Source organism: Erigeron canadensis, chromosome 6, assembly GCF_010389155.1.
Source record: "Erigeron canadensis isolate Cc75 chromosome 6, C_canadensis_v1, whole genome shotgun sequence".
Lineage (NCBI taxonomy): Eukaryota > Viridiplantae > Streptophyta > Magnoliopsida > Asterales > Asteraceae > Erigeron > Erigeron canadensis.
Window position 1 is genome coordinate 33,388,686 of NC_057766.1, and position 26,639 is coordinate 33,415,324.

At 33.0% G+C, this 26,639-nt stretch overlaps 2 protein-coding genes and 2 long non-coding RNA genes across 7 annotated transcripts; 3 read left to right on the forward strand and 1 right to left on the reverse strand.

The window, feature by feature from the left end:
- Positions 1-1,683: 1,683 nt before the first annotated feature.
- Positions 1,684-10,284, forward strand: LOC122605419 (ABC transporter B family member 15-like). Its single transcript, XM_043778369.1, has 7 exons — positions 1,684-1,923; positions 2,833-2,887; positions 2,977-3,155; positions 6,440-6,900; positions 7,218-7,758; positions 7,875-8,756; positions 8,881-10,284. The coding sequence occupies exons 1-7, from the start codon at positions 1,684-1,686 to the stop codon at positions 10,252-10,254; spliced, it is 3,732 nt and encodes a 1,243-aa protein (XP_043634304.1). The 3' UTR covers positions 10,255-10,284.
- A 2,326-nt stretch (positions 10,285-12,610) lies between these two features.
- On the forward strand, positions 12,611-22,329 carry LOC122605417 (paired amphipathic helix protein Sin3-like 2). 4 transcript variants are annotated; one of them, XM_043778365.1, is made up of 25 exons: positions 12,613-12,795; positions 12,881-12,994; positions 13,656-13,865; positions 13,949-14,132; positions 14,230-14,328; positions 14,421-14,591; positions 14,708-14,975; positions 15,361-15,497; positions 15,716-15,791; positions 15,897-15,926; positions 16,014-16,198; positions 16,290-16,444; positions 16,542-16,669; positions 16,749-17,003; positions 17,084-17,617; positions 17,775-17,860; positions 17,938-18,387; positions 18,467-18,567; positions 18,646-18,784; positions 18,865-19,017; positions 19,102-19,262; positions 19,720-19,831; positions 20,739-20,832; positions 21,506-21,697; positions 21,837-22,329. In XM_043778365.1, the coding sequence occupies exons 2-24, from the start codon at positions 12,915-12,917 to the stop codon at positions 21,664-21,666; spliced, it is 3,969 nt and encodes a 1,322-aa protein (XP_043634300.1). In that variant the 5' UTR covers positions 12,613-12,795; positions 12,881-12,914; the 3' UTR covers positions 21,667-21,697; positions 21,837-22,329. The 4 variants fall into 4 exon arrangements, with proteins under 4 accessions (XP_043634303.1, XP_043634300.1, XP_043634302.1 ...); XM_043778367.1 differs by lacking the exon at positions 20,739-20,832; XM_043778366.1 differs by lacking the exon at positions 20,739-20,832 and having other exon boundaries at positions 12,615-12,795; positions 21,520-21,697.
- Positions 22,330-23,164: 835 nt separating this feature from the next.
- On the reverse strand, positions 23,165-23,408 carry LOC122606233. Its single transcript, XR_006324833.1, has 2 exons — positions 23,317-23,408; positions 23,165-23,226 (listed from the first exon to the last, which is right to left on the reverse strand). It is a non-coding gene; the product is annotated as an uncharacterized LOC122606233 (long non-coding RNA).
- Position 23,409: 1 nt separating this feature from the next.
- On the forward strand, positions 23,410-25,114 carry LOC122606235. Its single transcript, XR_006324834.1, has 2 exons — positions 23,410-23,473; positions 24,799-25,114. It is a non-coding gene; the product is annotated as an uncharacterized LOC122606235 (long non-coding RNA).
- The last annotated feature ends 1,525 nt before the right edge of the window (positions 25,115-26,639 follow it).

Below are 26,639 nucleotides of genomic sequence, written 5' to 3' on the forward strand. Positions count from 1 at the left end.
TATATATTTATATGTATAAGGTTTTTTATGCATAATTCTAAATACTATTATTAGCAAAATTCAACATTAAATGATACATTGTGTCTTCAATAATATTTGACTTTTAACATCAATAAATTTAATAATACGTTACGTTATGTCATCAATTTAACATTTAGCAAAATCCAAAATTTAATAATCTAAAGTTATATGATTAAGTTACAATTTCAATATTGAGTATATGGCAAAAAATATTACTCTTATCAGGGGTGTTCATTAAATGGTTTAAACCGAAAAACCACCCGATCCAATTGTATTTGGGTTATATGGTTTTGGGTCAATTGGATTTGGATCGGGTATATGGTTCTAACCAAATAACTTGAGTGGTTTTTGGATTGGGTGTGGATTTTAAAGTCTTAGACGGGGCTCACCCGAAAACCAATTAGCTAATTTAAGTTTCATTCTTCTACATGTAAATGACTAATTAAAAGGATTCATCAGATTTTAGGGATTAAAATTCTTATATTTCCCTTCTTTTCTAGAAGTTATTCGCAATAACTCAACAACAAATACGATTTGTCATATTATTACCATACCACATACCGTATGATGTTTTTGTCATAAAAAACATATATTACATATGATGTGTCTAATGTTGGTATCTTATTGTCAATCTTATTTTTGCACACTTAATATTGACATTGGCATGTTGCAATACAACCATATAAAAGTTATAAGCCAGATGTATAAAAGATTTTAATTTTGTAAGCGTGTCTAAATTCCGCACACATGTTCGGATTTATGGGCCCCAAACCAGTTAACCCGAAGATGTAATTGGGTATTGGGCGTTTTTTTTTGTCCTCAAAACCAAATAAACCAAACCGTTTAACTTCATTAAACCGAAACCCAACTGTTTGAACACCCCTAACTCTTATAATGCATCAGATTATTAAAACATTTTTTATAGTTATTTTAACATATCTTATGTTCACATGAAAATCTAATAATTTAATTAATATGTTGACTTAAAAATGATATATTCATATTTATTAGATTTCGAAATAAATTTAAATAATATGTGAGTTAAAAACCTAATAAATCTATTAGGGTGGATATTTTTACTTCGAGAAAACTCTTTAGCGTAGACCCGGTTAATATAACGTATACTAGACATTCCGTTGTCGAATCGTAACATGAAGTTTCAAACGAAATTCACCTCTAGAAATACATTTTTTTGACTAAAGTTATATAACTGTACATTAAAATTAATAATATATATTTTCTTTATTTTTGTTTTAGGTGAAGAAAGTTTCCTTAAATTTTGTTTTTCTTGGGCTTGGCAATATAGGCAAATGCAAAATGTCTATATAGTCAACTCTGTTTCACTCTATAGACCTGTCACTATATATATCTCACTGACATACTCCAATACAGGAAAGTAAAAATCTGAGAATGTGAAAAAAAAGAAAAGTGAAAACAAATTCTAGAGTTTTGGGATATTGTGACAACACATTATCATAAATATAAGAATGACACATGTATAAATGCACCGACTATTTTTTCCCACAAATAAGAAAAAGTGTCTCTCCATGACTTCATATATATTTTTCACTTGCATGACATATATATACATATTTATCTCATCACTACTACTACCACTACTCTTAGAAATCTCCGCATCTCTTCGACTTCTAATATTTAAGTATGTTAAAGATGAGTAACAAAAAAACAAATAAGAAAGCAGCTAGAAATAATGGATCATTCCGATCGCTTTTCATGCATGCAGACGTTGCCGATATGTTTCTCATGGGTTTCGGACTTTTCGGTGCCATCGCCGATGGATTTGAGGTTCCAACGTTGTTGTTTATTTCTTGCGCCCTTATGAACAGCGTTGGAAACTTTTCTTCTATATCCACCAATGTCTTCATTGGCAGAATCAATAAGGTGATTCATATACATAATAAGGATTTAAAGAACTTTTAAATACAGTAGTATTTCGTAATACTTTAAAAATACGTTTTAAATGCTTAAAAACGTTTTTTAATATTTTTCTGAGCTTGTAAATAAATAAGATAAACTTTAATATTTTTTGTTAAAATGAAAGTAAATTTTAAGATAGATAGTAATTAAACATACTCCGTATATATATATCATAGTTTAATAATCACATATTTTATTGAAAATTAATTAAGTATCATATATATATATATATAATATGTGTTTATTAGTGCTAGCTCCTAAATTTTTGTAATCAATTTTTATGACTGGAAAAGCAAGTAACCTTTTTTTCTGATTATCATCAACTTAATTAAATTTTATGATTAATTTATTTCATGAATGATAAATTAGGGTTTCAAAGAAAAGTTATTCATTAGATAAATGAGTTGAAAAACATGTGGATTTTTTTTTTCTCGGTATTGACTTTACGATTATCAAGTTACTGTATGTTTTATGACAATTGACCAAACAGAAGGATCGGTATGTAGGTACATTTATAGCTAGGTTTTAATTAAGTTCAAGTTTTAAACTTAGTTTTATCAAGTTTTCGTGTAATTGAAATTGAGTATATAAACTTATACATGCAGTTTCAAAAAATATTACTCGTATGTTTTATGATTACATAATAAAGAAAATGCTAAATACAATAGTTAACATATATGTATAAAAAAAAAGTTATATTTTTCATATAAAAATATTCACTCATAAATTATATGGTAAATAAACTTGTACTAATTTGTACAAAAACCCGGCCAATATTAATTAATAAACATTTTTACATACTTATAATTAATATGATATGTTTAGCGTTCTTACATAATCCTAGCTAACTCTATATATACATTTTGTCAACAGAATGCAGAATATCTTTGTTACTTGGCCATTGGAAAATTCGTTGCATGTTTTATTGGTAATATATATACACACATATATATATTGTATAAAGTGCATGTATTGTAATACATATATAGTACTCTTATCTAATGAGTGTTGATGCAGAGGGGTATTGTTGGACAAGAACAGCAGAGAGACAGACCTCACGATTGAGAACAACTTATTTAAAAGCAATTTTAAGACAAGAAGTGGCCTATTTTGACTTGAATGTTACATGCACAGCTGAAATCGTTACTACTGTTTCGAGTGATAGCCTCATCATTCAAGAATTCATCAGCGAAAAGGTAATTATTATATATGTTAGATATATAGATGTTCATGACTAATTAATTGTAATAGTAAAAAAAACTGTAGATTGATAAGAACCGTCTGATCTCATGTGCCTTTTTGGCACCCGCATGACCCCGTGTTAGGATAGCGTCAAGGTTAAATACAAATACGATTTTCCACAGCCATGCGTTTGGCGGGATTCGAACCTGTGCCCCGAGAGGAGACAGGCCACGCAAATGGCAACACGGTGACCACTGGGGTTTAACCCAGTGGTTAATTAATTGTAATAGTAATACGACAAAAAGTTATAATACATGCACTAGGTTACATGAGCAGAAATACAGTACATCTCTATTTATAACTAAGAGATGATATATTTTTTCCTACGTGGTCCCCTTTTTTAGATAACAACTAGGATTTTTGCTTAGTTGTCAAAATGTTATAATTTTGCTTATTTTTGGTTATTTTAAAGTTTAACTTATTATTTTAATTAATAATTAATAAATATTTTTTAACTAAAATAAAACTCCATGTATCTTTATCTACTATCATTATGATTATTATTATTATATTGTTATTATATAGTTATAGTTATATACAGAGTACTAATAATTACCATATATGAGTATGAATTTTTTTAATTAAACTTAGATATATCCCAATGCAATTTTAAAGTGTAATTAAATTGAGAAAAACATTTTAACCATGATCAATAAGTTTGAAACCAAATATTTTACATGACTAAGCTTTCAATTATGGAGTTTTTTTTTAAGTAGCCTATAATTCCCAAGCATCATATTTATATGTTATTATATTAAGTCATACATTATACGAGGCTTTTTGAGAATGTAAATAAAAAATGGATATATATGTGTGTCAAATATATCAATTATATTTACGTTTTCATCTCTTTACGATCATACCCCTATTTTAGCTTAGGTTTGCCGAAGTTTGAGTGACATTTAAGTTATCAGTCAATAGGGTCATCTTTAATAATAACAAAAATAAATAATAGTAACAAAAAATCAAATCATAACTTGTGCGAAAATATAAAGGATCCTTTGTGACACCTTCTTTTAGATGACAACTAAGATTTTTGTTTATTAGTCAAAATGTTATAATTTTTGCTTATTTTAAAATTTACCTTAGTAATTAGTTAGTAACTAATATTAATATTTTTTCCCTAAAATAAAACTCCATGCATTTATTATTATTATTATTATTATTATTATTATTATTATTATAAAAATCACTTTTATTAGAAATATGTGGGTTTACAAGAAATCACTTTATTATTATTATTATTATTATTATTATTATTATTATTATTATTATTATATAGTTATATACAATACTAATTACCATACATGAATATGATTTTTTAGTAAATGAAACTTAAATATATCCCAATGCAATTTTAAAAGTGTACATTGAAAAACAATTTCATGTTTTAACATAATTGACATATATTATTTTATTATTTATAATCGTAATCTAATGCTTTTTATATTATCATAAAATATGAATGATAATGTAAACATGAATTATTTTTATTTATGTTCTCGATTAGTCCCGTACAACGTACGGGTTTAATCTAGTTATTTATATCTTGATATGTCCAGTAGTAAATTAACTTGTATAATTATAATGCGTTAATTCTTCCCCTCCTCTCAACATTAAGATTTTGATAACTTAAAATACCTTTCTAATTTATCAAACAACTCACATCTCCTGCGATACATACACTCATACATGACGTCGCCACAATAATCGCCACCAACACTCACCAACATAAATTATTGTAATTATGTCATCTCTAGCGATGTAAATTATCGCCGTTGAGCGGGTAACATGCTAATATATAAGTATAAGGGGGAAGTGAAGGTGTGGTTGTCTCACACCCAATTTGGGTGAAAAACACATCACATTTAATTTTTTTTAATACTTTTTTTGCAAAAATAGGAGGGTCAATCATCTATGTATTTTATATAAAACACTAAAATATTAAAATGTGAGGATATTTTTCACTTAAATTGGGTGTGAGACAACCCTATCCTTACTTTTTCCCTAAGTATAAATTTTATTTAATGTTGTTGAGCGTTAGTTTAATTGTTATTATAGCTTGAAAGTACTTTAATTATCACCAGAAGTCTGGAGGAAAAAAATTACTCAAATCATGATAAGTAAAAATTAAATATTGTAGTTGGGAAATTATATTACATAACTACTGCATGTTGAGAGAAAAGTATAAGTGTATTATAATTGCATTAAAGACGACATTAATATTGAATTTGAATAAAATATTTAATAAAATTAAGTAGAAGGATACTCTCGCAATGCATTGACGGTACAGAGACATAAACTAGTGATGATGACGGTAACTATTGGTGTTAGTGACAGAGTAGTGTAAGTTGATGCAAAAGTAGTAATGAAGATATTTAAAAAAATAAAGTACTAACTTATGTTGTAAATTAATTTATTACAGGCAATTAGGAAATTTTACATTTTTTTTCCTTTAGTTTTTTCAATATGAGGTTAGAATTTTTATAAGGTTATAAGGATAATATAGTGAAAAAGAAAAATCAGTTCAGTTGGTGAATGAAATTTACTTTTCAAAAACAAAAAAAAAAGTCCAATTGGTGAATAGGCCCATATTATCTATAAGAGTATGCACCAAAAAAGAGAGGAGCACTCTTTTTGCACTTTAACATGTGACATGCAGATGTTTAACTTTGAGCGGTGATGAGAGAATAGAGAGAGCATTGGAGACATTTTAAGAAAAAGGAAACTAAATGATACTTGTACTAAAATAAATGTACATCTATCATATATAAGCATTATACTGATTGTATGTTTTAAGATCAATACATTATGGTTAATTAATAAAAAGTAGTGATACAATAACCAACTTCACTTAGGCTAGAGTATCTTCTAAATCCACTATGTGGGCTCCGGAGGTGAGTTTTTCCTCAGGTCTCGGGTTCGAGTCTTAGGTTTCTCATCTCAAGGTATTTTCCATGAGGAGGGGGTTGAAGGTCCAGCAATTTGTTGGTTAAAATTGCCCCAACTTCTTAATCGAAACTAACTTTACAAAAAAAAATAAATTAAGGTAGTGATACAATTATCATTTTCCTTTTATAAAATATACTATTGTAACTTTTTTTCTATTTTATCAACTCTTAGAGAGTACGATGATCAGTGCAAAAAATAGTTACATTTATGATTCATGTCATATATATTCCCATCAAGTCTAACAATTGAGATTGTGATTCTAATCGAAATGGAAACAAAAATGCAGTTGCCGGTGTTCGTGATGAATGTGGCGGGCTTTTGTGGAGCATATATTATGTCATTTATGTTACTATGGAGGCTAGCAATTGTTGGGCTTCCATTTATCATCATTTTAGTGATCCCTGGTCTGATTTATGGAAGAGTTTTAGTTAGCTTATCAAGACAAATCAGGGAGGAGTATAATAATGCTGGTGTTGTCGTGGAGCAAGCGATATCTTCTGTAAGGACAGTTTATTCGTTTGTTCGTGAAAGCAAGACCATTAGAGAGTATTCTGCTGCTTTACAGGGAACAATGAAGTTAGGTATAAATCAGGGTTTGGCTAAGGGATTGGCAATGGGCAGCAATAGTGGCGTCGTTTTTGCTGTTTGGTCTTTCATATGTTGGTACGGTAGTAGATTGGTTATGTACCATGGAGCTAAAGGTGGAATCGTGTTTGGTGTCGGAAGTTCTATTACATATGGTGGACTGTAAGTATTTGTAGTTTCATATTTTTCCTTCTTTTTAGAATTATGTTGTGTATATATGTGTTTATATATATATATGGTTTCTTGTTCATATAATACAGGTATTAGATTAAAACAAATAAAACCACCAGTTTTTCTTAACTAGCTAGTATATCTTGGTGCATTAGTGTATATACTTGAGCTCTATCTTCGTGCATCAGTTTTTTCATGATACAATATTCAAGATCTTATCTTCCTTGTTTCACTATAATACTTGTTTTACATTCCTTCTTAATAACGGACTTTTGCTAATTGCTTAAAAAATATCTGATAACCCGCAGATCATTGGGTGCTGGATTGTCAAATGTCAAGTATTTTTCAGAGGCAATGGCTGCAAGTGAACGTATAAGGGGATTGATAAAAAGAGTTCCGAAGATAGACTCAGAAGACATGGAAGGGGAGATATTACAAGAAGTCTTTGGGGAAGTAGAATTCAAGAGCATAAAGTTTGCCTACCCATCGAGGCTGGAGTCAGTGATATTTGAAGACTTTAACTTAAAGCTTCCAGCAGGGAAGACAATGGCATTGGTAGGCGGTAGTGGGTCAGGTAAATCAACGGTGATTTCATTGTTACAAAGATTTTATGATCCTCAAGAAGGAGAGATTTGTTTAGATGGGGTGAGGATTGACAAGCTTCAACTAAAGTGGATAAGATCACAAATGGGTTTGGTAAGTCAAGAGCCTGCTCTATTTGCTACCACCATAAAAGGGAACATACTTTTTGGTAAGGAAGATGCCACTATGGAAGAAGTCATTGAGGCTGCAAAAGTTTCAAATGCTCATAACTTCATCTCCCAGTTGCCCCAGGCTTATGAAACCCAGGTTTGTTTTTCCCTATAACATGCCCTAATCACAAATTAGTCATAAATCGCAAGTTCCATGTAATGGTATTTTAACTCCTAATATTAACATCCATTAAAATGTCCATTAAACAACAGGTTGGTGAAAGAGGAATTCAAATGTCAGGTGGGCAAAAGCAAAGGATAGCAATTGCACGTGCCATAATCAAGTCGCCTCGTATTCTTCTCTTGGATGAGGCAACAAGTGCACTAGATTCTGAATCTGAACGGGTCGTGCAGGAGGCACTTGATAGTGTGGCAGTTGGTCGAACCACCATTATCATAGCTCATCGCCTTTCAACAGTTAGAAATGCAGACATGATATCAGTGGTCCAAAATGGCCGGTTAGTAGAGTCTGGCTCCCATGATGAACTCATTCAACTTGAAAACAGTTTCTACAAATCACTCGTTCACCTCCAAGAAAAAAAGCAAAACACTGAAACCCTACACAAATGTCCATTGGACTCCTCCACACATTATGTCCACAACAAGAGCAGCCGTCAGCAACTGATTGTGAGCAGGTCGAGTTCCACAAACTCAGGCAACCGTGGTGAACAAAACTTTATCTCGCAGGCCAACCAAGAAATTCCAGTGCCTACATTTAAGAGGCTATTAGCAATGAACATTCCTGAATGGAAGCAAGCATTGTTTGGGAGTGTGGGTGCGATTTTGTTTGGTGCTATTCAGCCACTTTATGCTTTCTCGATGGCGTCAATGATGTGCGTGTATTTTTTGCCAGATCATGACGATATCAGGCATAAAACGATGATTCATGCATTGTGTTTCATTGGTTTGGCAGTTTGTTCAATGCTAATCAATATCGTTCAGCATTATAACTTTGCAGCCATGGGAGAGCACTTAACAAAGAGAGTACGAGAAAGGATGTTGTTAAAGATACTCGCCTTTGAAATTGGGTGGTTCGACCAAGATGAAAACTCAAGCGGGGCAATTTGTTCAAGGCTTGCTACAGATGCCAATGTGGTACAGATTTTTATCTTTTTATGATTTTGTTATAAGTAGTTGAATTTTTTCCGTTGCTAACAAATGATGTTTCATGCATCATTTTTCTATGGAGCAAGTGACAAAAGACTGAATGATTTTGCAGGTGCGGTCTTTGGTGGGTGATCGATGCTCACTTCTAATACAAGCATTCTCTGCAGTAACAATTGCCTTCACGATGGGGCTGGTGATCGCATGGAGATTGGCTATAGTTATGATTGCAGTTCAACCACTAATAATCATATGCTTCTATTATAGAAAAATTCTTTTAAAAAACATGTCAGAGAAAGCCATGAAAGCACAAGATGAAAGCAGCAAGCTTGCAGCTGAAGCTGTCTCAAATTTACGTACGGTGACTGCCTTTTCATCCCAAACACGAATACTCAAAATGCTCAAAGAGACCCAAAAAGAGCCAATGCATGAAAGCATCCGGCAAGCTTGGTATGCTGGATTTGGACTCGGGTTTTCACAAAGCCTTATAGCTTGTACTTGGGCTCTAGCCTTTTGGTATGGTGGGAGATTGATTAGCGGTGGTCATCTTGGGATCAAACCATTTCTCCAGTCGTTTTTTATCTTGGTAAGCACGGGGAGGGTCATTGCAGAAGCAGGGACCATGACAAATGATCTGGCCAAAGGGTCTGATGCAGTGAAGTCTGTGTTTGCATTATTAGACCGTTACACCTTGATAGATCCTGAGGACCCCAATGGTAACAAGCCAGAGATCATTACAGGGCATATAGAGATGCAAGATATTGACTTTGTGTACCCCGCTCGGCCTAACATTAGTATCTTCAAAGGATTTTCAGTCACTATTGAAGCAGGTAAATCAACTGCGTTGGTCGGACAAAGTGGGTCTGGGAAGTCAACCATAATTGGGTTAATCGAGCGTTTTTATGACCCGGTGAAGGGTATTGTTGAAGTTGATGGAAGGGATATAAGGTCTTACCATTTAAGAACACTGAGGAAGTATATTGCACTCGTGAGCCAAGAGCCATCACTGTTCTCCGGTACCATACGTGAAAACATCATATACGGTGCTTCCGAAAATGTTAGTGAATCAGAGATTATAGAGGCTGCAAAAGCAGCCAATGCTCATGATTTCATAGCAGTTTTAAAAGACGGGTATGATACTTGGTGTGGTGATCGAGGGGTACAACTTTCTGGAGGACAAAACCAACGCATTGCCATAGCCCGTGCTATACTGAAAAATCCAACAGTTTTGTTACTAGACGAAGCGACTAGTGCACTTGATAGCCAGTCTGAGAATATAGTGCAAGAAGCTCTCGAGCGAATGATGGTGGGGCGGACAAGTGTGGTGGTGGCACACCGGTTAAGTACAATACAAAGTTGTGACACTATTGCAGTTTTGGAGAAAGGGAAAGTGGTTGAGAAAGGTAACCATCGGACGTTGCTAGCAAAAGGGGCGCCAGGAGCTTACTACTCCTTGGTCAATCTGCAAAAGCCTATTTCTAATCACTGAAACTTGGTGGAGACAACATATGGGTTTTGACAGGGGGATCACAATTGTTGAAATAAAACAAAATAATTACTTGCTTCTTTTTAGTCAGTGTTGCTACAAAACACAAATCACATCTACTTCAGCCACTAAATTAGCAACAAACAGTAGAAACAGCAAATCAATATGTTACCTTGACATGTCAAGAAAATTGATGGTCTATGATTGGACCAACTTTTGCAATATGAATTCACATAACACTTGACTTGAATATGTGCAGTCCTTCAAATCTCTTCAACAAATTTCCCTTGTACTGGTGCATAGGCAACCATATTAACTATATTTGTCAGCTTGAAATTCACTACAGCAGGTCACATAAGTTGACTTAATCAAAAATTCAACCAAGAAATACAACCATACAATATTTTGATATAATGATATATATAAGGATTGGTGCAATGCAATGCAATGACATATGCATGGATTACAATTTACTACTCTTAGTGAAAAGTGAAGCAACATATCTCTATCTTTTCTTTAGTCTTTAGTACATATAAAGCATTTGACCTTTTACTTAATTGTTAAATTTTACTCATTTACTCTTATAAAAGTATCTAACGCTAATACAAGAGTAACTAAAATAATGAAGGATATTCTTTATTAAAAAAAATAATAAGTTCCCCAAAATTTGCATAATAAGCCCAGAAATATTTCATAGTTCATTCAGTAAGTGTGAACTGTGAAGAGGGTATTTTTTTTTCCTTTTATTTCTCTCAAATTCTTGTATTCAATAGGCTTGTTTAGCTGCGAGATTGGTACTTTCACTTCTAATAGGTGAGGGTTTTTTTTTTTTTTTTTTAATAGTTGCCTCATATACTAAACCAAATCATATGTGTTTGCGTGACGCTTTAGGGAATGATCAATAAAATATCTTTTCTTTAGAGATGCAATCATATTTTCATCAAACTAATCTCCATTTGTATTTACAAATTGTTGTCTTTTTGGTTTGATATCGGAGCTTACGATACACTTAAAAAAATATGTATGTAAAATAACTTATTTGGTTTTCTATCTTTGTGACATGTAGGTTTTTAGTCATTGCATATATAGGATATATCGTGATAAACATCAAAAAATATAAATTAAAAAAAAATAATACTCGTAAAATAAGTCTCGTACACTTAAAAAATGCTTATATAAACACTAGCAAGATGTTAGTAAATTATATTATTTATACCTATATATCTATACTATCTTATAAAGTATTTTGCCCTTTTTAAAAATCAAAATTCATGATTTGAAGTACCTAAAATACTCTTCTTCTGTATTCATTAGTTTAAACATTCTTAGTTAATATACATATAATATCCTTAAATCTCGACCACTCATTTTCTTCTCTCTCCTCAAATCTCAACCACTCATTTTTTTCTCTCTCCCCTGTAAATCATTTTGTTCATCTAATTTATTCAAAATCTTTTATCTCAAAAAACGATAAATTATAAAAATTGTATGGGTGTTCTTAAAATTTTATGTTCTTTCATTAGAGATGGCATTCGATATACTTTCGACCAATTTTTAAATGCGAGGGCGGAGCCCGTACGGATAAAGCATTTGGCTATTACACTCTATGACTTATCACCTCCTATGATCTATCACCACTACCATCTCACCGCCGCAATGCGCGGACAATTTCTGTCGTCTTTTTTTTTATATTTAAAAAGGAGATGTCGAATTGTTGAAGACAATGTCATTCTTACCTCTCAATTATATAACAAACACGGCCCACTAACAATACACCAAAAAAAAAAGGAGATGTCGAATTGTAGCCTTGTAGGGTATCACCTATCAGTTCCTAGAAAGAAGCCCAAATACGTTAAATAAAAGCTGTCCGCTTGAAAAGGAATGGCCTAAATATACCTTTTTAGTGTTTAGCCCAAATAAACCTTTTTTTACTGTCTAGCCCAAACCTACAAACCATCTTTTTCGAAATTTCAAAACCAAGACCTATCTACAATTTTTCAAATATAGAAACAGTGACACATAAAATGTTTAATGATAAAATTTTTTGTTTTTTTTTTACAAGTGTGTATCAAAAATCACAACGAAGTCTAGTTGTTTAAATAGGTTTTCTGCTAAAGAAAACATATGCTAATCGTACATCGTGCAATATAATATATAACTTAGTAAAAGGGTTAAACCTGTTCTTGTAACCATGCTACGATACAAATGCAAAAATAAATATAAATGAAATTTCTCGTTGATTCACCACTCTGCTCTTTTTTCTGTTTCTACCGCTTATTTTCTTTCTCTCCCACCTTGCGGTGTTTTTATAGTTTCTCTCTTTTTGCTTATTATTATATTATAATTAATAATAATTATTAATACATCAAACAAGAAGAAGGAGAAGAAGAAGAAGTTGTAAATTGTAGTAATGATTGTTCTCTGAAAAACTTGGATCCAAAACTTCGATTCATTGTCTTAACAATTCCATATATATATATATATAGATCTATCTCTCTATCTATCTGCCTCACAACACAATCCTTTTTCTTGCCTTCCTTCAAGGTTTCTCTACTTTTCAGCTTCTTTCTTTTATCTTCGAATTATATATCTATATATATACAAGTAATATGTATAATAAATTATGCAGATTGATTTAGTAGCTGTTGTTCTGGAAGGAAAGGATGAAACGAATACGAGATGATGGATATGGTAACACTAACTCTCAATTTAAACGCCCATTTGCTTCTTCCCGGGCTGAATCGTAAGTTTCTCTCTCTCTCTCTCTATATATATATATATATGATGTATGTGTATGTATAGGTTGTGTGATTTGATGTAGGGATTATTTTGTTTTTGTAAAAAAGTTTTATTAATAATTTTTGATTTGAATGTGGTTAAAGTTTGTATTATCTATAGGGTTTAGTTTTAAATTTTTGAGATTTATACGAGTAAGTAGGTGAAATTTGTTGTTGTAAACTTTGTCTATAGATTAGGTTTTTTTTTCCTTGAGAAATTTGTTGCCTTTGAGTGTTTGGTAGAATTGTGATTATCGGAAAGGTAAATGTAGAAAAGGATAACATATAGTGAAAATATTGTAATTTCTATTAGCGTATATATTTAGTTGCCGTTTCCGTTGGAGGAACTAGTGGATCTTGTAAGGAAAGTGGAATTAAATTTGAATGATTGTACGTGGTAAAATGTTACGTGAAGTAAACGTTATTGTGGAAGATTGTGCAAGGAAAGTACTAAATGGTTTTTAAACATGCATACTCATCGGAATGCTTGGTTAGGGTTGTTAATTAGTGTCACATGAAAGGATTTGCGTACGTGATTCAAAACCTATGTTGCTTACTTGTGATACCAATTTTTCGGATGCTTAACTAGTAAAAAGGTTGAAACTTTTATTTCTTTTTCTATTGAAGATATAGCCAACCACCAGCCCCGGGAGGAGGTGAAGGAGCTGGAGGAGCAGTTACAGCTGTGGCAGGGGGGAATGGAGGTGGTAGCAGTGCACAAAAACTCACAACAAATGATGCATTGACGTATTTGAAGGAGGTCAAAGACATGTTCCAAGATCAAAGAGAGAAATATGACATGTTTCTTGACGTGATGAAAGATTTTAAAGCTCAAAGGTAAGTAATTATCGTTAGATGGATAGATTATAACATTTGATAGGTACTGGGATTTGACATAGTTGAGAACTTTGATAATGCAGAATTGATACTACTGGTGTCATAGCAAGGGTGAAAGAATTGTTCAAAGGTCACAATAATCTAATTTTTGGGTTTAACACTTTCTTACCAAAGGGTTATGAGATTACTGTTATTGAGGACGACGAGACGCCTCCAAAGAGGACAGTGGAGTTCGAAGAGGCTATAAGCTTTGTGAACAAAATAAAGGTGGAACTGATTTTCTTAGTTATTGAAACTTATAAGAAACAACAGCTGTTTTAGATTTATGATTTTAGATTAAAGTTATCCTACCCCTCTTGTGCAGAAACGCTTTCAAAATGATGATCGTGTATACAAATCGTTTTTGGACATATTGAATATGTATAGGAAAGAACACAAGGGTATTAGTGAAGTCTATCAAGAGGTAAATTTTTGTTTACTTTTCTAAAAATATTTCAGGATATGCTGACATACGGGATTGTCTTTGTCTTATTGTTTCACTTCGCATCTGTGCAGGTTGCTTCGCTTTTTGATGATCATCCAGATCTTCTTGACGAGTTCACAAGATTTTTGCCTGATGCTTCAGCTGCTGCATCTGCACACCAGGCTTCGTTACGACATTCCCAACAACGTTTTGATGAACGGAGCTCAGCCGTGGCTCCGCTTAGACCAGGACAAATAGATAAGGTAGTATGATTAAGCAGTTTTACACATCATTTTCACATATGCATATTTAATTTGAGTTTGAATGGACTAAGCTTTCTTTTTTTTTTTTTTTCTTTTTTTTCTTTTTGCATTGGTAGCGAGGCCGGAGAGACAGAGTCAATGCTGAACGGGACCCGAGTCCTGATGTGGATGATAAATCAATGGTGAAACTTCACAAAGAGCAGAGGAAACGTGCTGAAAAGGAGAGCAGGGATAGGAGAAGTAGTGATCAGGATTACAAAGATCATGATCTTGATAGCAATAAGGATATCCATCGTGCTGAAAAACGAAAATCTGCACGTAAAGCTGAAGATTTTGTAGTACATTCAGGTTCGGCCCCATATGATGATAAAGATGCCGTCAAAAGTGAGTAGATGCTTTGTTTGTCAGTCGGGGAACTCATAAGTATTACATTGTTTTCTTTATATATTTTCTTCTGAAAGGCAATTAATTCACACGCATTCACAATCTGGGTTTTAATCTTGCACTTGCCCTAGTGAGACTTGAACCTAAAACCTTTTGGTTTTTGCTACGTCAATGCACTTGTTCCCATATGTAGATGATGTTTTTGATTAACCCGGAACTTTATCAATACTGCCTAGTTTTGAAGAATATGCAGGTTGTTTGCTATGAAGTTTAGGTGTCTGGAAGTAGAACTTGGCTGTTTGATGAAAGTTCTTGTATCTTAGTCATATTGGTTACACATTATTTCTTTGAAGTTGTCTCACGTTATGATATTTTTTCATTATAGGCATGTACAGCCATGAATTTACTTTCTGCGAGAATGTGAAGAATAGATTACGCAATTCAGACGATTATCAAGCATTCTTGAAATGCCTACATATCTATAGCACAGAAATAATTACAAAGAAGGAGTTACAGACCTTGGTATGTTTCACAAGTTGTACATATACTCATTTTCTTTTCTTCTGGCACTACTTGAAATAATTACAATTCTCCAATGAAAGCCTTTTCTATTCTGCTTTTGATATAGACTATGCATGTTGTCGCGTTGGTGTATCTTGCTCTAATTGACTCATTACTGGTGTGAATAGCAGCTCGCGGTTTTGAATTTGATATATCTTTTTTCCCCTTCACGTAATCAGGTTGCTGATTTACTTGGGAAGCACACTGATCTTATGGAAGGTTTCAGTGCATTTTTGGAACATTGCGAAAACATAGGTGGCTTTTACATTATGTTGTTCACTCACACTTATTTTGTTTTACTATATCCTGCTTATGATTCCTTAAAATGATCACCAATGTCTCATATTTGTGTGCTCGCAGATGGATTCTTAGCCGGGGTTATGGACAAAAGTATGTGGGCTTGTTTTTGTTTTCCCTTTTGCTACACCTCTCTTCAATGTAAAATTAATCAATTGTGCGAACATTTGTTCACCACAGAAGCGTTGTGGAATGTTTCCAAGTCAACAAGGACAGAGGAGAAAGAAAGGGAGAATAGGCGTGAAATTGATGCTAATAAAGAGAAGGACAAGTACAAAGAGAAGTATTGGGGAAAATCTATACAAGAGCTTGACCTCTCTGATTGTCAGCGGTGCACTCCCAGCTATAGACTTCTTCCTGATGATGTAAGACCATAGTGCCTTCTGCTTTTTCTGGTTATCAAACAACTTAACTTTATGATCTGGCAGTTTATATTTGACATTTGGTCTCATGTAGTACCCGATTCCATCAGTAAGCCAAAGATCAGAGCTAGGTACTCAAGTATTAAATGATCTCTGGGTATCCGTGACTTCTGGTAGTGAGGATTATTCATTCAAGCATATGCGTAGAAACCAGTATGAAGAGAGCTTGTTTAGATGTGAAGACGACAGGTAAAGTAACAATTTACAAGAACAAAGAATGATGGATGAGTCTTAAACTTATGAAATAACGATGCATGTTCTCTTTTATTTCTTATGATGCTTGTAGGTTTGAGCTAGATATGTTATTGGAGTCTGTGAATTCAGCTACTAAACGTGCGGAGGAACTACTGAATAGCATTAATGACCACTCAATTGGTTCAGAGGGTTCCGTTCGTATTGAAGATCACTTCTCAGGTGATTGCAGTTCAGTTTTGGGAAAGTTTCTGCAGTTTTATATCTTGCTCTTATTGATCTTGATTATTACTACTTGTAGCTCTGAATTTACGTTGCATTGAACGACTATATGGGGATCATGGTCTTGAAGTGATGGAGACACTGCGTAAAAACCCATCTGTTGCATTGCCTGTTATATTGATCCGTTTGAAGCAGAAACAAGATGAATGGACCAAGTGTCGGGCAGATTTTAACAAGGTTTGGGCTGATATTTATGCAAAGAACCATTATAAGTCACTTGATCACCGCAGCTTCTATTTCAAGCAACAAGACTCAAAGAATTTGAGCACGAAATGTAAGTTGATCTGAGTTTCTGATATCGTAGTTACTTGATGTTTTTCTATATGAAAACCGTTCATGTTTCTCTGTAACTAGGCTTGGTGGCTGAGATCAAGGAAATAAAGGAAAAGAGCCAAAAAGATGATGATGTGCTCCTTAGTATTGCTGCTGGAAATAGACACTATATCATGCCAAATCTTGAGTTTAATTTCACCGACAAGGATATTCATGAGGATGTATATAAACTTATCAAGTATTCATGTGAAGAAATTTGCACAACCAAGGAACAACTGGACATTGTATTAAGGCTTTGGACTACCTTCTTGGAGCCAATGCTCAGTGTACCTACGCGGCCCTGCAATTCTGATGGTCTTGAAGATGTTGAGACATCTACACGTGGTACTACCAAGAATGAAGGCGAGAGTGATGCAAGTCCAGGTGCTGATAGTGTTACTTTTAGTATTAAGCAAGCAAAACCAGCCTGCAATGGGGATTATAATGCTTCACCAAAAAGAATAGATTCAAACAAGAATATTTTGGTTAATGGAGCTACTTCAGTTAAAGAGGATGGATCAAGACTAGAGAAAGATGTTAAGAACGTATCTGTTGGGGATAAAGCGCCATTAACAGGTACTACATATGATAACAATCTTTCTAGAATTTGCACTGAGTTATCTAGGGAGCGTTCTTGAGTCTTGACATCTATGATTTTGTATATTTATGATTTCTTTATGTTATGGTATATATGTCATTGCTGAGCCAAAATTTTGGGATCATATTTTTCAAGGACGCGATGCAACCTCATCTAGACCAAATAATGTTGATGAAGATGGCCATGAAGTCAAGTCAAACACTAATGTTTCTTCATCTCAGGTTTGACTCTCTATTTGTCACTCGTTTCACTTTTGCAATGAGCTCTTACGTATCACAGATATTTTCTTATTCTACAGCCTGGCGACATCTCAAGATCTGCGACTGTGGCAAATGGAAGCTCTGCTAAAATTGAGAAAGAAGAGGGTGAATTATCCCCAAATGGTGATTTTGATTTTATGGAGATCGATGCAGATGCTGATGACGAGGACAGTGACAATGCTCCAGAAGGTGGTGATGATGTTTCAGGCACTGAGTCTGCTGCAGATGAATGCTCAAGGGAAGAACATATAGAAGATGGAGATCATGATGATCTTGATGGCAAAGCAGAGAGTGAAGGAGAGGCCGAGGGAATAGAGGATGCAAACTTTGTTGGAGGAGACACGTCATTGCAATCTTTAGATCGTTTTTGGCTTACAGCAAAACCATTGGTAAAGCGTATGGTTTCTCCATTACACACTGGTGGGATAAAAGATTGCAACGTTTTTTACGGGAACGAAAGTTTTTATGTTCTTTTTCGGCTTCACCAAGTAAGTAGTTATCTATGTTATTTTTCAAATTATACAATCCTTTACTTGGAATTTTTGTTTATCTGTATTACGTTACCAGGTGTTGTATGATAGACTATTGTCTGCTAAAGTTTTTACGACATCTGCTGAAACAAAGTGGAGAGCTACTAAGGACACCTCTCCACCCGATTTGTACTCTAGGTAGTTAATTTCTGCATCTGTAATTTACACGTAACTTTAGAACATCCGTCCTTATTAGGATATCATTGTGTTGTGCAGATTTATAAGTGCTCTTTACAGCCTGCTTGATGGTTCTGCTGATAATGCGAAGTTCGAAGATGATTGTCGGGATATCATCGGAAATCAATCTTATGTGTTATTTACATTAGACAAGCTGATTTTTAAGCTTGTCAAACAGGTATGCACCTGGATTGATCTTATGCTCGTCGATCATTTCGCTCCAGGTAATGGTTCTGATTGCATTTCTACTGGCTGCAGCTTCAAACTGTGGCAGGTGATGAGACAGATAACAAACTTCTCCAACTGTTCGAGTATGAAAGATCACGTAATTCTGAGAAATATATTGATTCTGTATACTACGAGAATGCACATATTCACATTCATGATGAAAACATATACAGATTTCAGTGTGTAAGTTTTCTTGCGCTGATCTCTTTTGCTTTGTTTTGCCTGTAGCCGCGTTTGGTTTTTATGTTCTTTTCAAATGTTTTCCAGTCATCTAGCCTATCTTGTTTGACCATCCAGCTGATGGATGATGGAAATGAAAAGCCCGAAGTAGTTGCGGTTTCTGTAGATCCTAATTTTGCAGCCTATCTCCAGAATGATTTCCTTTCGGTTGTGCCTGAAAAAAAGGAATCTGGCATTATGTTGCAGAGGTAATAATACTTTCTGACACGAATGATCGAGTCTTCTGTTCAAAGTTTAATAAACAAGTGAGTCTTTTATCATTTGTGATGTTTGTACGAGTTAATGAGTAGTCATTAGTATGTTTACCGAATCTATCTAAATTCATTATTATCTAAGCATTTGGATCTTTCAATGATTACATGATAACATTTATATAGGAAATAATCAACTGTTATGCTTGTAAAATGATTTGACACCTTCGTTGCTTTTCTTGGTTTCACACGATTTCCTCATTAATTCTTTTGCAAAATGGTAAATCCTCCTAAAAAGGATATGATGACACATGTTCTCAATCTTCTAGTCCATCTACTCTCTTGATCATGCCACGTGTCATCATCTCTAGGAGGATGAATTTGAGGGATCAGGTAGGAGGATATAGCATTAGCCTTTGTTATATAATGACATTGAAGTCCTTACTACATACAGAAGTAAACGGCAATTCTTGGACATGGGTGAATCTGCTGCTCTGTCAGCTGCCATGGAAGGTGTTCAAGTGGTCAATGGCTTGGAGTATAAGATATCTTGTAGCTCGTCAAAGGTATTTGCTGTCTTTGCATTACTCTTCTATGCAAACTCTCATACATAATCTTTGATGTATTTGCATGATTAAAGTGCACACATGAGTCTGCTGTTTTTAAGTTTTCATTCACTCTTTTCATGTTAAGTTTATCCCAATTATTTGTTGTTGAAGAATCAAGAATGACTCACCACTCCCCTTTGAACTTCTCATAAATCTTATTTCTATTATATTATCTAAGAAAACCACCATTGCTTTTGGGGTCATGAAGTGGATATTTCATATCTATTTCACATATTACCTTGTTCATGAATCCTGTCCTTGTTTGTGATAAATTTGAATCATTTCATCTTTGGTGCTCCAAAAACCGTATTTCTTTCTGATGGAGAAGCATATATGCGCTTATAACTTCAACTTTCCTTTCAAAAGTTATGTAGAATCTAGCGATATGATGTTGTAGCATGCCACAACTCCACAACCCCATCACCCATTGCTTTTGTTGTTTTCATTTATTCCATAATGGATTTTATCACTGAGGGTATTGCTACTCACAAGTCACAAGTGTCCGGGTCAATAAAGTGAAATTTGAAGCAAAAAAATCCAATACCAATGGTTTTAGTATCGTAATTTCTCATTTATTTTCCCCTCATGTGCATCATGATGAGTTCATAGATTAGTGCTAAATCAATACCAGCTTTTCTCAAACTTAGTCCCATTTCTTTCTGAATTTGGTTTTTGAAAAGCCCTTAAGTTCATCTCTTCCTTCAACAAACATTCGTCATTAAACTGTTCATAATCTATTTTGTTTATGGTTTTTTTCTGCATATTGTTGTACTTTGTGGGTTGCTAGTAACCTCTGCTGCCAAACATCTCAGAGACTTGGTGGTTCCTCTCTTCACCGACTTATGTGATTTTACGCATTCTGCAGCTTATCACCATTGGCAACATCCCTCATTCATTGGCACACTCTTCATTGTTGATGTTAACGTGCCCCTCTTTAAGTTGGGTGTCTCTCCTCCATGGTAGATCGAACCTCCCTGATAACCAATAACGGTAGAGTTGTTGGCCGACTTGTTGGAGCTGTCTCTCTCAAAATGAAATAAAATATATAGTTACCTGATAATTTTGTAACTTCCAATTTATAGGATATAAATGGGCCCGGCAGTTGGGCCCACTACTAAATTCTAACTATTGAAATGGAAGTGGCTCCCAAGACTCCTGTACATTTTTGCAATGTTTAGTACCGCTAGTTAGTTAATTACGACGGTACCAACAAAGTACCTTTCTAATTATGTAGGTGATGTCATTGCTGAGTATTAAATTATGAACAAGTAGGCTCTAAGCATAATCTGTGACACAACACAAACAGGGTAAGAAATTTAGAGTGAAAACTACATAATCATATGATAACTTTTTACTAAATACATGATTAATATGCATGGTAGATTGTATTCTGCCGATTGTAATTACTTCGTTTGCACCATGAATCGCTTCTAATCATGTTATACAATTTACTACTTATAACATTATATATGGCATGTAGAGTATCCTGATCTGATTTACCCTGCTGTTTCATATTTTTATCTTAAAAGTTGTCTCAACAGCTCTTTTTCTCTAATATAAAAGAAAGTATTGATTTTGTGTTTCTGTTTGCATGCCATATCCCTTGATAAAGTTTATCTGATTTCTAATCAGTTGAGTGCTGGCAGATCTCCTACGTCCTCGATACAGAAGATTTCTTCTCCCGTGAAAAAAGAAAAGGAAGAAAAGCCTCTGGAAGCATACTATCCTCAAGTTGCCATGCTCAAGCAAAAGTACAACGGTTTCACAGATTCTTAGAAACCTCTATACAGTAGCACTCAATGCCATTGCTCCATGAACTTCAAGGTAAATATTTATAGGTGCTCTGCTGAAGCATACAACACATCTCATGATTGCAATTTCTGAATGCTAACTTAGTGTTGCAATTTTCATGGGGCTACATTGTGATCACCAATAAAGTGCGTATATTTTGTCATTTTTGTAGAATCTTGCTGGCATAAGTTTGCTCGGTACTAGTGCTACTTGAGGCAGCTTTAATTTGTGAGAAATAGGTTCGGTAATATAACGATCGCCTTGTGAAGTTCATACAGACAGTGGGATATGAACCATCAGTTGTGTAAATAGGCATGGAGATTTCATGTTACAACTGGTATATCTGCTCGTCTAATTGCTTCTATTTTTGCTGTGCTTTGACACATGATACCCTTTTGTCTGTAACCGTTTTTTTTCTTTTTGTAACATTTCTGTCCCAATTTTTGTGGTCGGTCAATGAATATGTAATGCCAGAATTATATGAAGGTGGAGGAAGGGTTTTTGTTTTTCCCCTAAAAAATAGGAAGCTCCAACTCCAGGAAGGAAGGATATTCTGGGCTTTTGTACAGAGCTTACTACCAACTGTTGATGTTTTAAGCAATTCTGTAATCTGACATTTATTTGACCCCCAATAGTTGATCTATCGTCTGTCCTGTTTTTCTTTATCTTTTTCTTCTCATATTGAAGGTGTTACTCCAAAAAGAATAATGTAGCAGGTTATGTAACAAAATTCTATGTTATTGGGTAAATAATCCAGTCTTGTTTACTGGTTGTTTTCCCATCAAGAAATATTAAAATACCCATGTTAAATCAATCTTTGTTTAAGACACCCGCTTTGATGTTTTAATCATGACTGGCTGGTCTATTCCTGAGTTTAGAACATTGCATATACATTAGGCACACATTTATGTGTGAAATGGGATGAAAGGTTTTAGAAGCACACAACCTCTTGAAGAGCATTGTAAATAGGGTGGAACTTTTTAACATGTAACAAGGGTCTGTTAGATTATCTTAACATTAAATAGCTTTCGAAACGACGTACTAAGAAATAATCTAACATAAACTATTGGGAAATAATAATAATAAAAAAAAAAAAGATAAAGTGAATGTCTGTTTTTCGATCTTACTATTTTTCGGTCTAAGGGTGGATGGAGTATTACCCAAATACCTAATTCTAACTAATTCATTCTTCAATCAAAATATTCTAACTCACAAGTACTCAATTTTACCTAATTTTTACTAAAATTACTGGCAATACATACACAATTCTTACCCAATCTTACCAATTTCTTTTTTTTTTCCATTTTTTTTATTACATATAATTAAACTATATAAATATAAATACTAAATCATTTAGTAAATAAAACATAACCATAAAAAAGAAGAATACGTAATACTTGAAATTAAAAAAAAAAAGAAAAGAAAAGAAAAAAGACTATACATATGTTTTCTTTCAAGGCTTCTAAAATAAATATGAAACTCTAAGGCTTAAAATGAAAATTAAGAATAATATGTAATACTGTATTAAATATTAATAATAACATACATATGTTGTCTTCCCCCTGTATCATCGATGGATAAAAGTAAGAAAACAGAAACAGGTCGCCGAAAAAAAAAATAAAAAACAAAAAAACAAAACAGAAACAGCTTACCGTCGTTGGGGGACCACTTGCAACGGCTCTATGCATCTACCCAACAATCGGTTTCCAAGCCCAATTCACTACCTGATTTTCGCTACCCGACTTAAACCCGATCGGCAGGGGTGGTGTGCCCGATCGTGGTCGGGATACCCGAGCGCTTACACAATGGGTACTCCCTCCAGCCTAATCGATTATTTTAGAAATTCAATGCAAGACTTTAAGTCGACATACATTACTATTCTTTCACATTAGACAAGTAGTATATACATGTATATTTTTAGTTTGTTGAAATTTTGATATTATTAATGTTATTACCGTGCTATCATTATTATTAATTTTTTTTATATGTTAATTATTATTTTTTATATGTTTTAAGATAAGATGATTTTTCAAATATGTTATGTATGAATACTAGCACGGTACCCGCACATTACGGTGGTGGTCGTGGTGACGACGGTGTGGTGGTGGGAGTGACTGTTGGTGGTGTAGGCGGCGTCAAGTAGTATAGATAATTGATGTAAAAGTAATTGATTTATAAGGTTAATGAAGATATTTTAAAAGATAAAAAACTGGTAATGTAATTTAATAATTAACGTTATTTTAGATAACTTTTTCATGTAACATTTAAAAAGAAAGTTGTTATTTTTATTAGATAGTATAAAAGTATAGATTAGGTTTATATGGGAATTAATATTGAGAAATAGGGGTATTTTGGGTATAAAAAAGTGCTGAATTTTCTAAAATAGAAGTATTAATTTTTTTTTGTAAGGGTTTATAAATTTATAGATAGATAAAAAAAAAATTTACCTTTTTTTTTTAGATTGGTGGAAATCTCATACGAAGCTTCTTAAAAAGGGCGGCCTATTGTTTGAAAACAAGGCATATTCGTGGAACGAAATACAGATCATATCCAAAACAGTCCAACTTGTACAAGTTGTTGCTTCACGTCTTTCCAATTATTGACCACCGTTAACTTTTTATAATATTTCTTTCATTGCACTTTTTTTTTTTTTTTTAAATAATATTTTTTTTTCATTGCACTTTTATTGTCTACCAATAGAAAAATTGGAATTTTAAGGAAGTGATTTGCGTAGGAAACTTTTTTATGTATGTATGTATGTATGTATGTATGTAATATATGCATACATTGACGAGTTTCTCCATTTTTAAGATGTGTACCTTGTGTTTTTATGTACATAAAGTAAATAAAAAAATTAAAAAAGTCATGTGCACATCAACCCTGCTTTTAAAATATGTAAATTTGTTGCAGTATTTCAGTTTATTCTTCGTATTTAGAACGAGTTGATTTTAAATTAAAACCATCAAATAATAGTGAAGTATTTAATGAAATATGAGAACCATTTTGAGACAAACATGAAGAAGAAAAGTAGATGATTAATATAATAATAGTATGTTATGGAAGAAGACCGACAAGAAGTAACATTTTCTACAGAGTGATTTATATGTATCTAACTTTGATTGGCATATGTACAGAGTGACCAAGGAAAACAGAACTGCGGGTGTGTTGGATAACTTTAAGGAGGGTGAAAAATATGTGGAACACATCGTAAGGAGATTTGTACGCAACAAGTCTCCCGAGATAATGCCATCCATCAACTCTTTCTTTGCAGACCCAAAATGAAGTACCTAGTTTTCTGATTCAAGATCAACCATATGCATATTGGTTGTCACATTCACATATATATATACTAGTAGTTTGATCTTGAGATTCATTCAAGGTTAATTTATAAACAAAATGTTGTCAGTGAAATTTTTTGAATTAAGAACAATGCAAATTTACTGTGGATTACCTTAAAGGGTGATATACTGATATGATTTAATTTCTTTTGTTAAGATAACATATTCTTTCGATATGCATCGAATTATCTTACCGTGTTTAATATTCTATGATTATGTGATCTTTTGCAGCTTGATAACTAAAGAGCGAGCATTCTATTGAGTTTAACTAGTTGAGCATGCTGCATATACGATACGAGTATTTATCTAACATATCAAATGGTTGTTTTCTAAAAGAATGCGAAATATGTGTTTGTGACTTATGAGAGATGGTTATTATTGAAATTAAGGGTGAAACTATCAAAATAAATATGGTTTGTAATCAGATCGACATGTAAATCACTTTGTAGTGGTATAAAAAAAAGATCTTTCATCAACTCTGTTTTTTACTATGGTGATTATAAATAGTATATCTAAGCCATGTTAAACTGAGTTTTGCTCAAACTATCTATATCTATGATTAATTCGAGGTTAAATATCGTAAAATAACTATTAAACTAAAACAAAAAGATAATATATTATCCTTTAGATCTTCCATCGTGATCAGATCAAAAATTTATATCTATTGATGTCATTTCTGTAAATTTTTGAATGTCCAATGGCATGGAACATATATTCATAAAAACATGCGTTCCATGTTTGTAGTTTCTTACATAATTTATGAATTTTAATTTTAACTTTTTGTAAACAAGATTTTTTAAAATTGTACAACACTAAATTTAAATCTATAAATCTCATAAGATAATAATCTTTTGGTTTTTTTTTTTAACTGAAATTTTATTGTCACCAAAAATAATCAGCCAGAAGCTGAAGTACACCACAAGGGGAAAAATAACAAAAACAAACAGTAAACTATTACATTAAAGTTCTATGAACGTATGAAGTCCTATTTGAAATCCAAAGGCGTGACATGACTTTAACCGATTCGACCAGTGTGTTTACGCAGGGCTTAATGTTGTCAAAAACTTGCTGGTTTCGTACTCTCCAAAATCTAAATTTGCTATAATGCAATATTAATTAAATTTTTTTAATCTAAATTGTTAGTATGTGATGCATGGTGCATCATAATTAGTTTCAAAGAATCACGATAAATCATTTTAATGTCAATATTTATATTAGATTTAAGTCAATAAATCATATTAAATAAAACTTTTGGTCTCTTTTTTATTTTAATTTGCTATATTGTCATATTGATAATCTTTTATTCATATTTTTTAATCAATAGTGTTAGTTTGTGATGCACAATGATTTTTTTTTTAAACATTGATGCACAATGATTAAACAAATAATCATGGTGCATCACTTTATTAATTATGTGCATCATAATTAGTTTTAAGAAAATCACGATGCATCGTTTTGACTTCAATATTTTGTTCATAACCGTTCTTTTTTATACAAATAGTGATGCATAATTTTTTAACACATTCATGACAAACTATTATGATGCAAAAAATATAAAATTTTTTTTTTTTGTCTTTTTGTAATTATTTATAAACATTACAAAATAGTCATTGTATTTTTTGATTCACACTGATTCA

Excerpts from the sequence above, each read along its gene's own strand:
- LOC122605419 (XM_043778369.1), top strand. The coding sequence starts at position 1,684 with ATGTTAAAGATGAGTAACAAAAAAACAAATAAGAAAGCAGCTAGAAAT. Across the intron at positions 3,156-6,439 it reads AAGAATTCATCAGCGAAAAG|TTGCCGGTGTTCGTGATGAA; the intron begins GTAATTATTATA and ends ACAAAAATGCAG. Across the intron at positions 6,901-7,217 it reads TCTATTACATATGGTGGACT|ATCATTGGGTGCTGGATTGT; the intron begins GTAAGTATTTGT and ends GATAACCCGCAG.
- LOC122605417 (XM_043778365.1), top strand. The coding sequence starts at position 12,915 with ATGAAACGAATACGAGATGATGGATATGGTAACACTAACTCTCAATTT. Across the intron at positions 12,995-13,655 it reads GCTTCTTCCCGGGCTGAATC|ATATAGCCAACCACCAGCCC; the intron begins GTAAGTTTCTCT and ends TTTCTATTGAAG. Across the intron at positions 16,670-16,748 it reads TATTGAAGATCACTTCTCAG|CTCTGAATTTACGTTGCATT; the intron begins GTGATTGCAGTT and ends TACTACTTGTAG.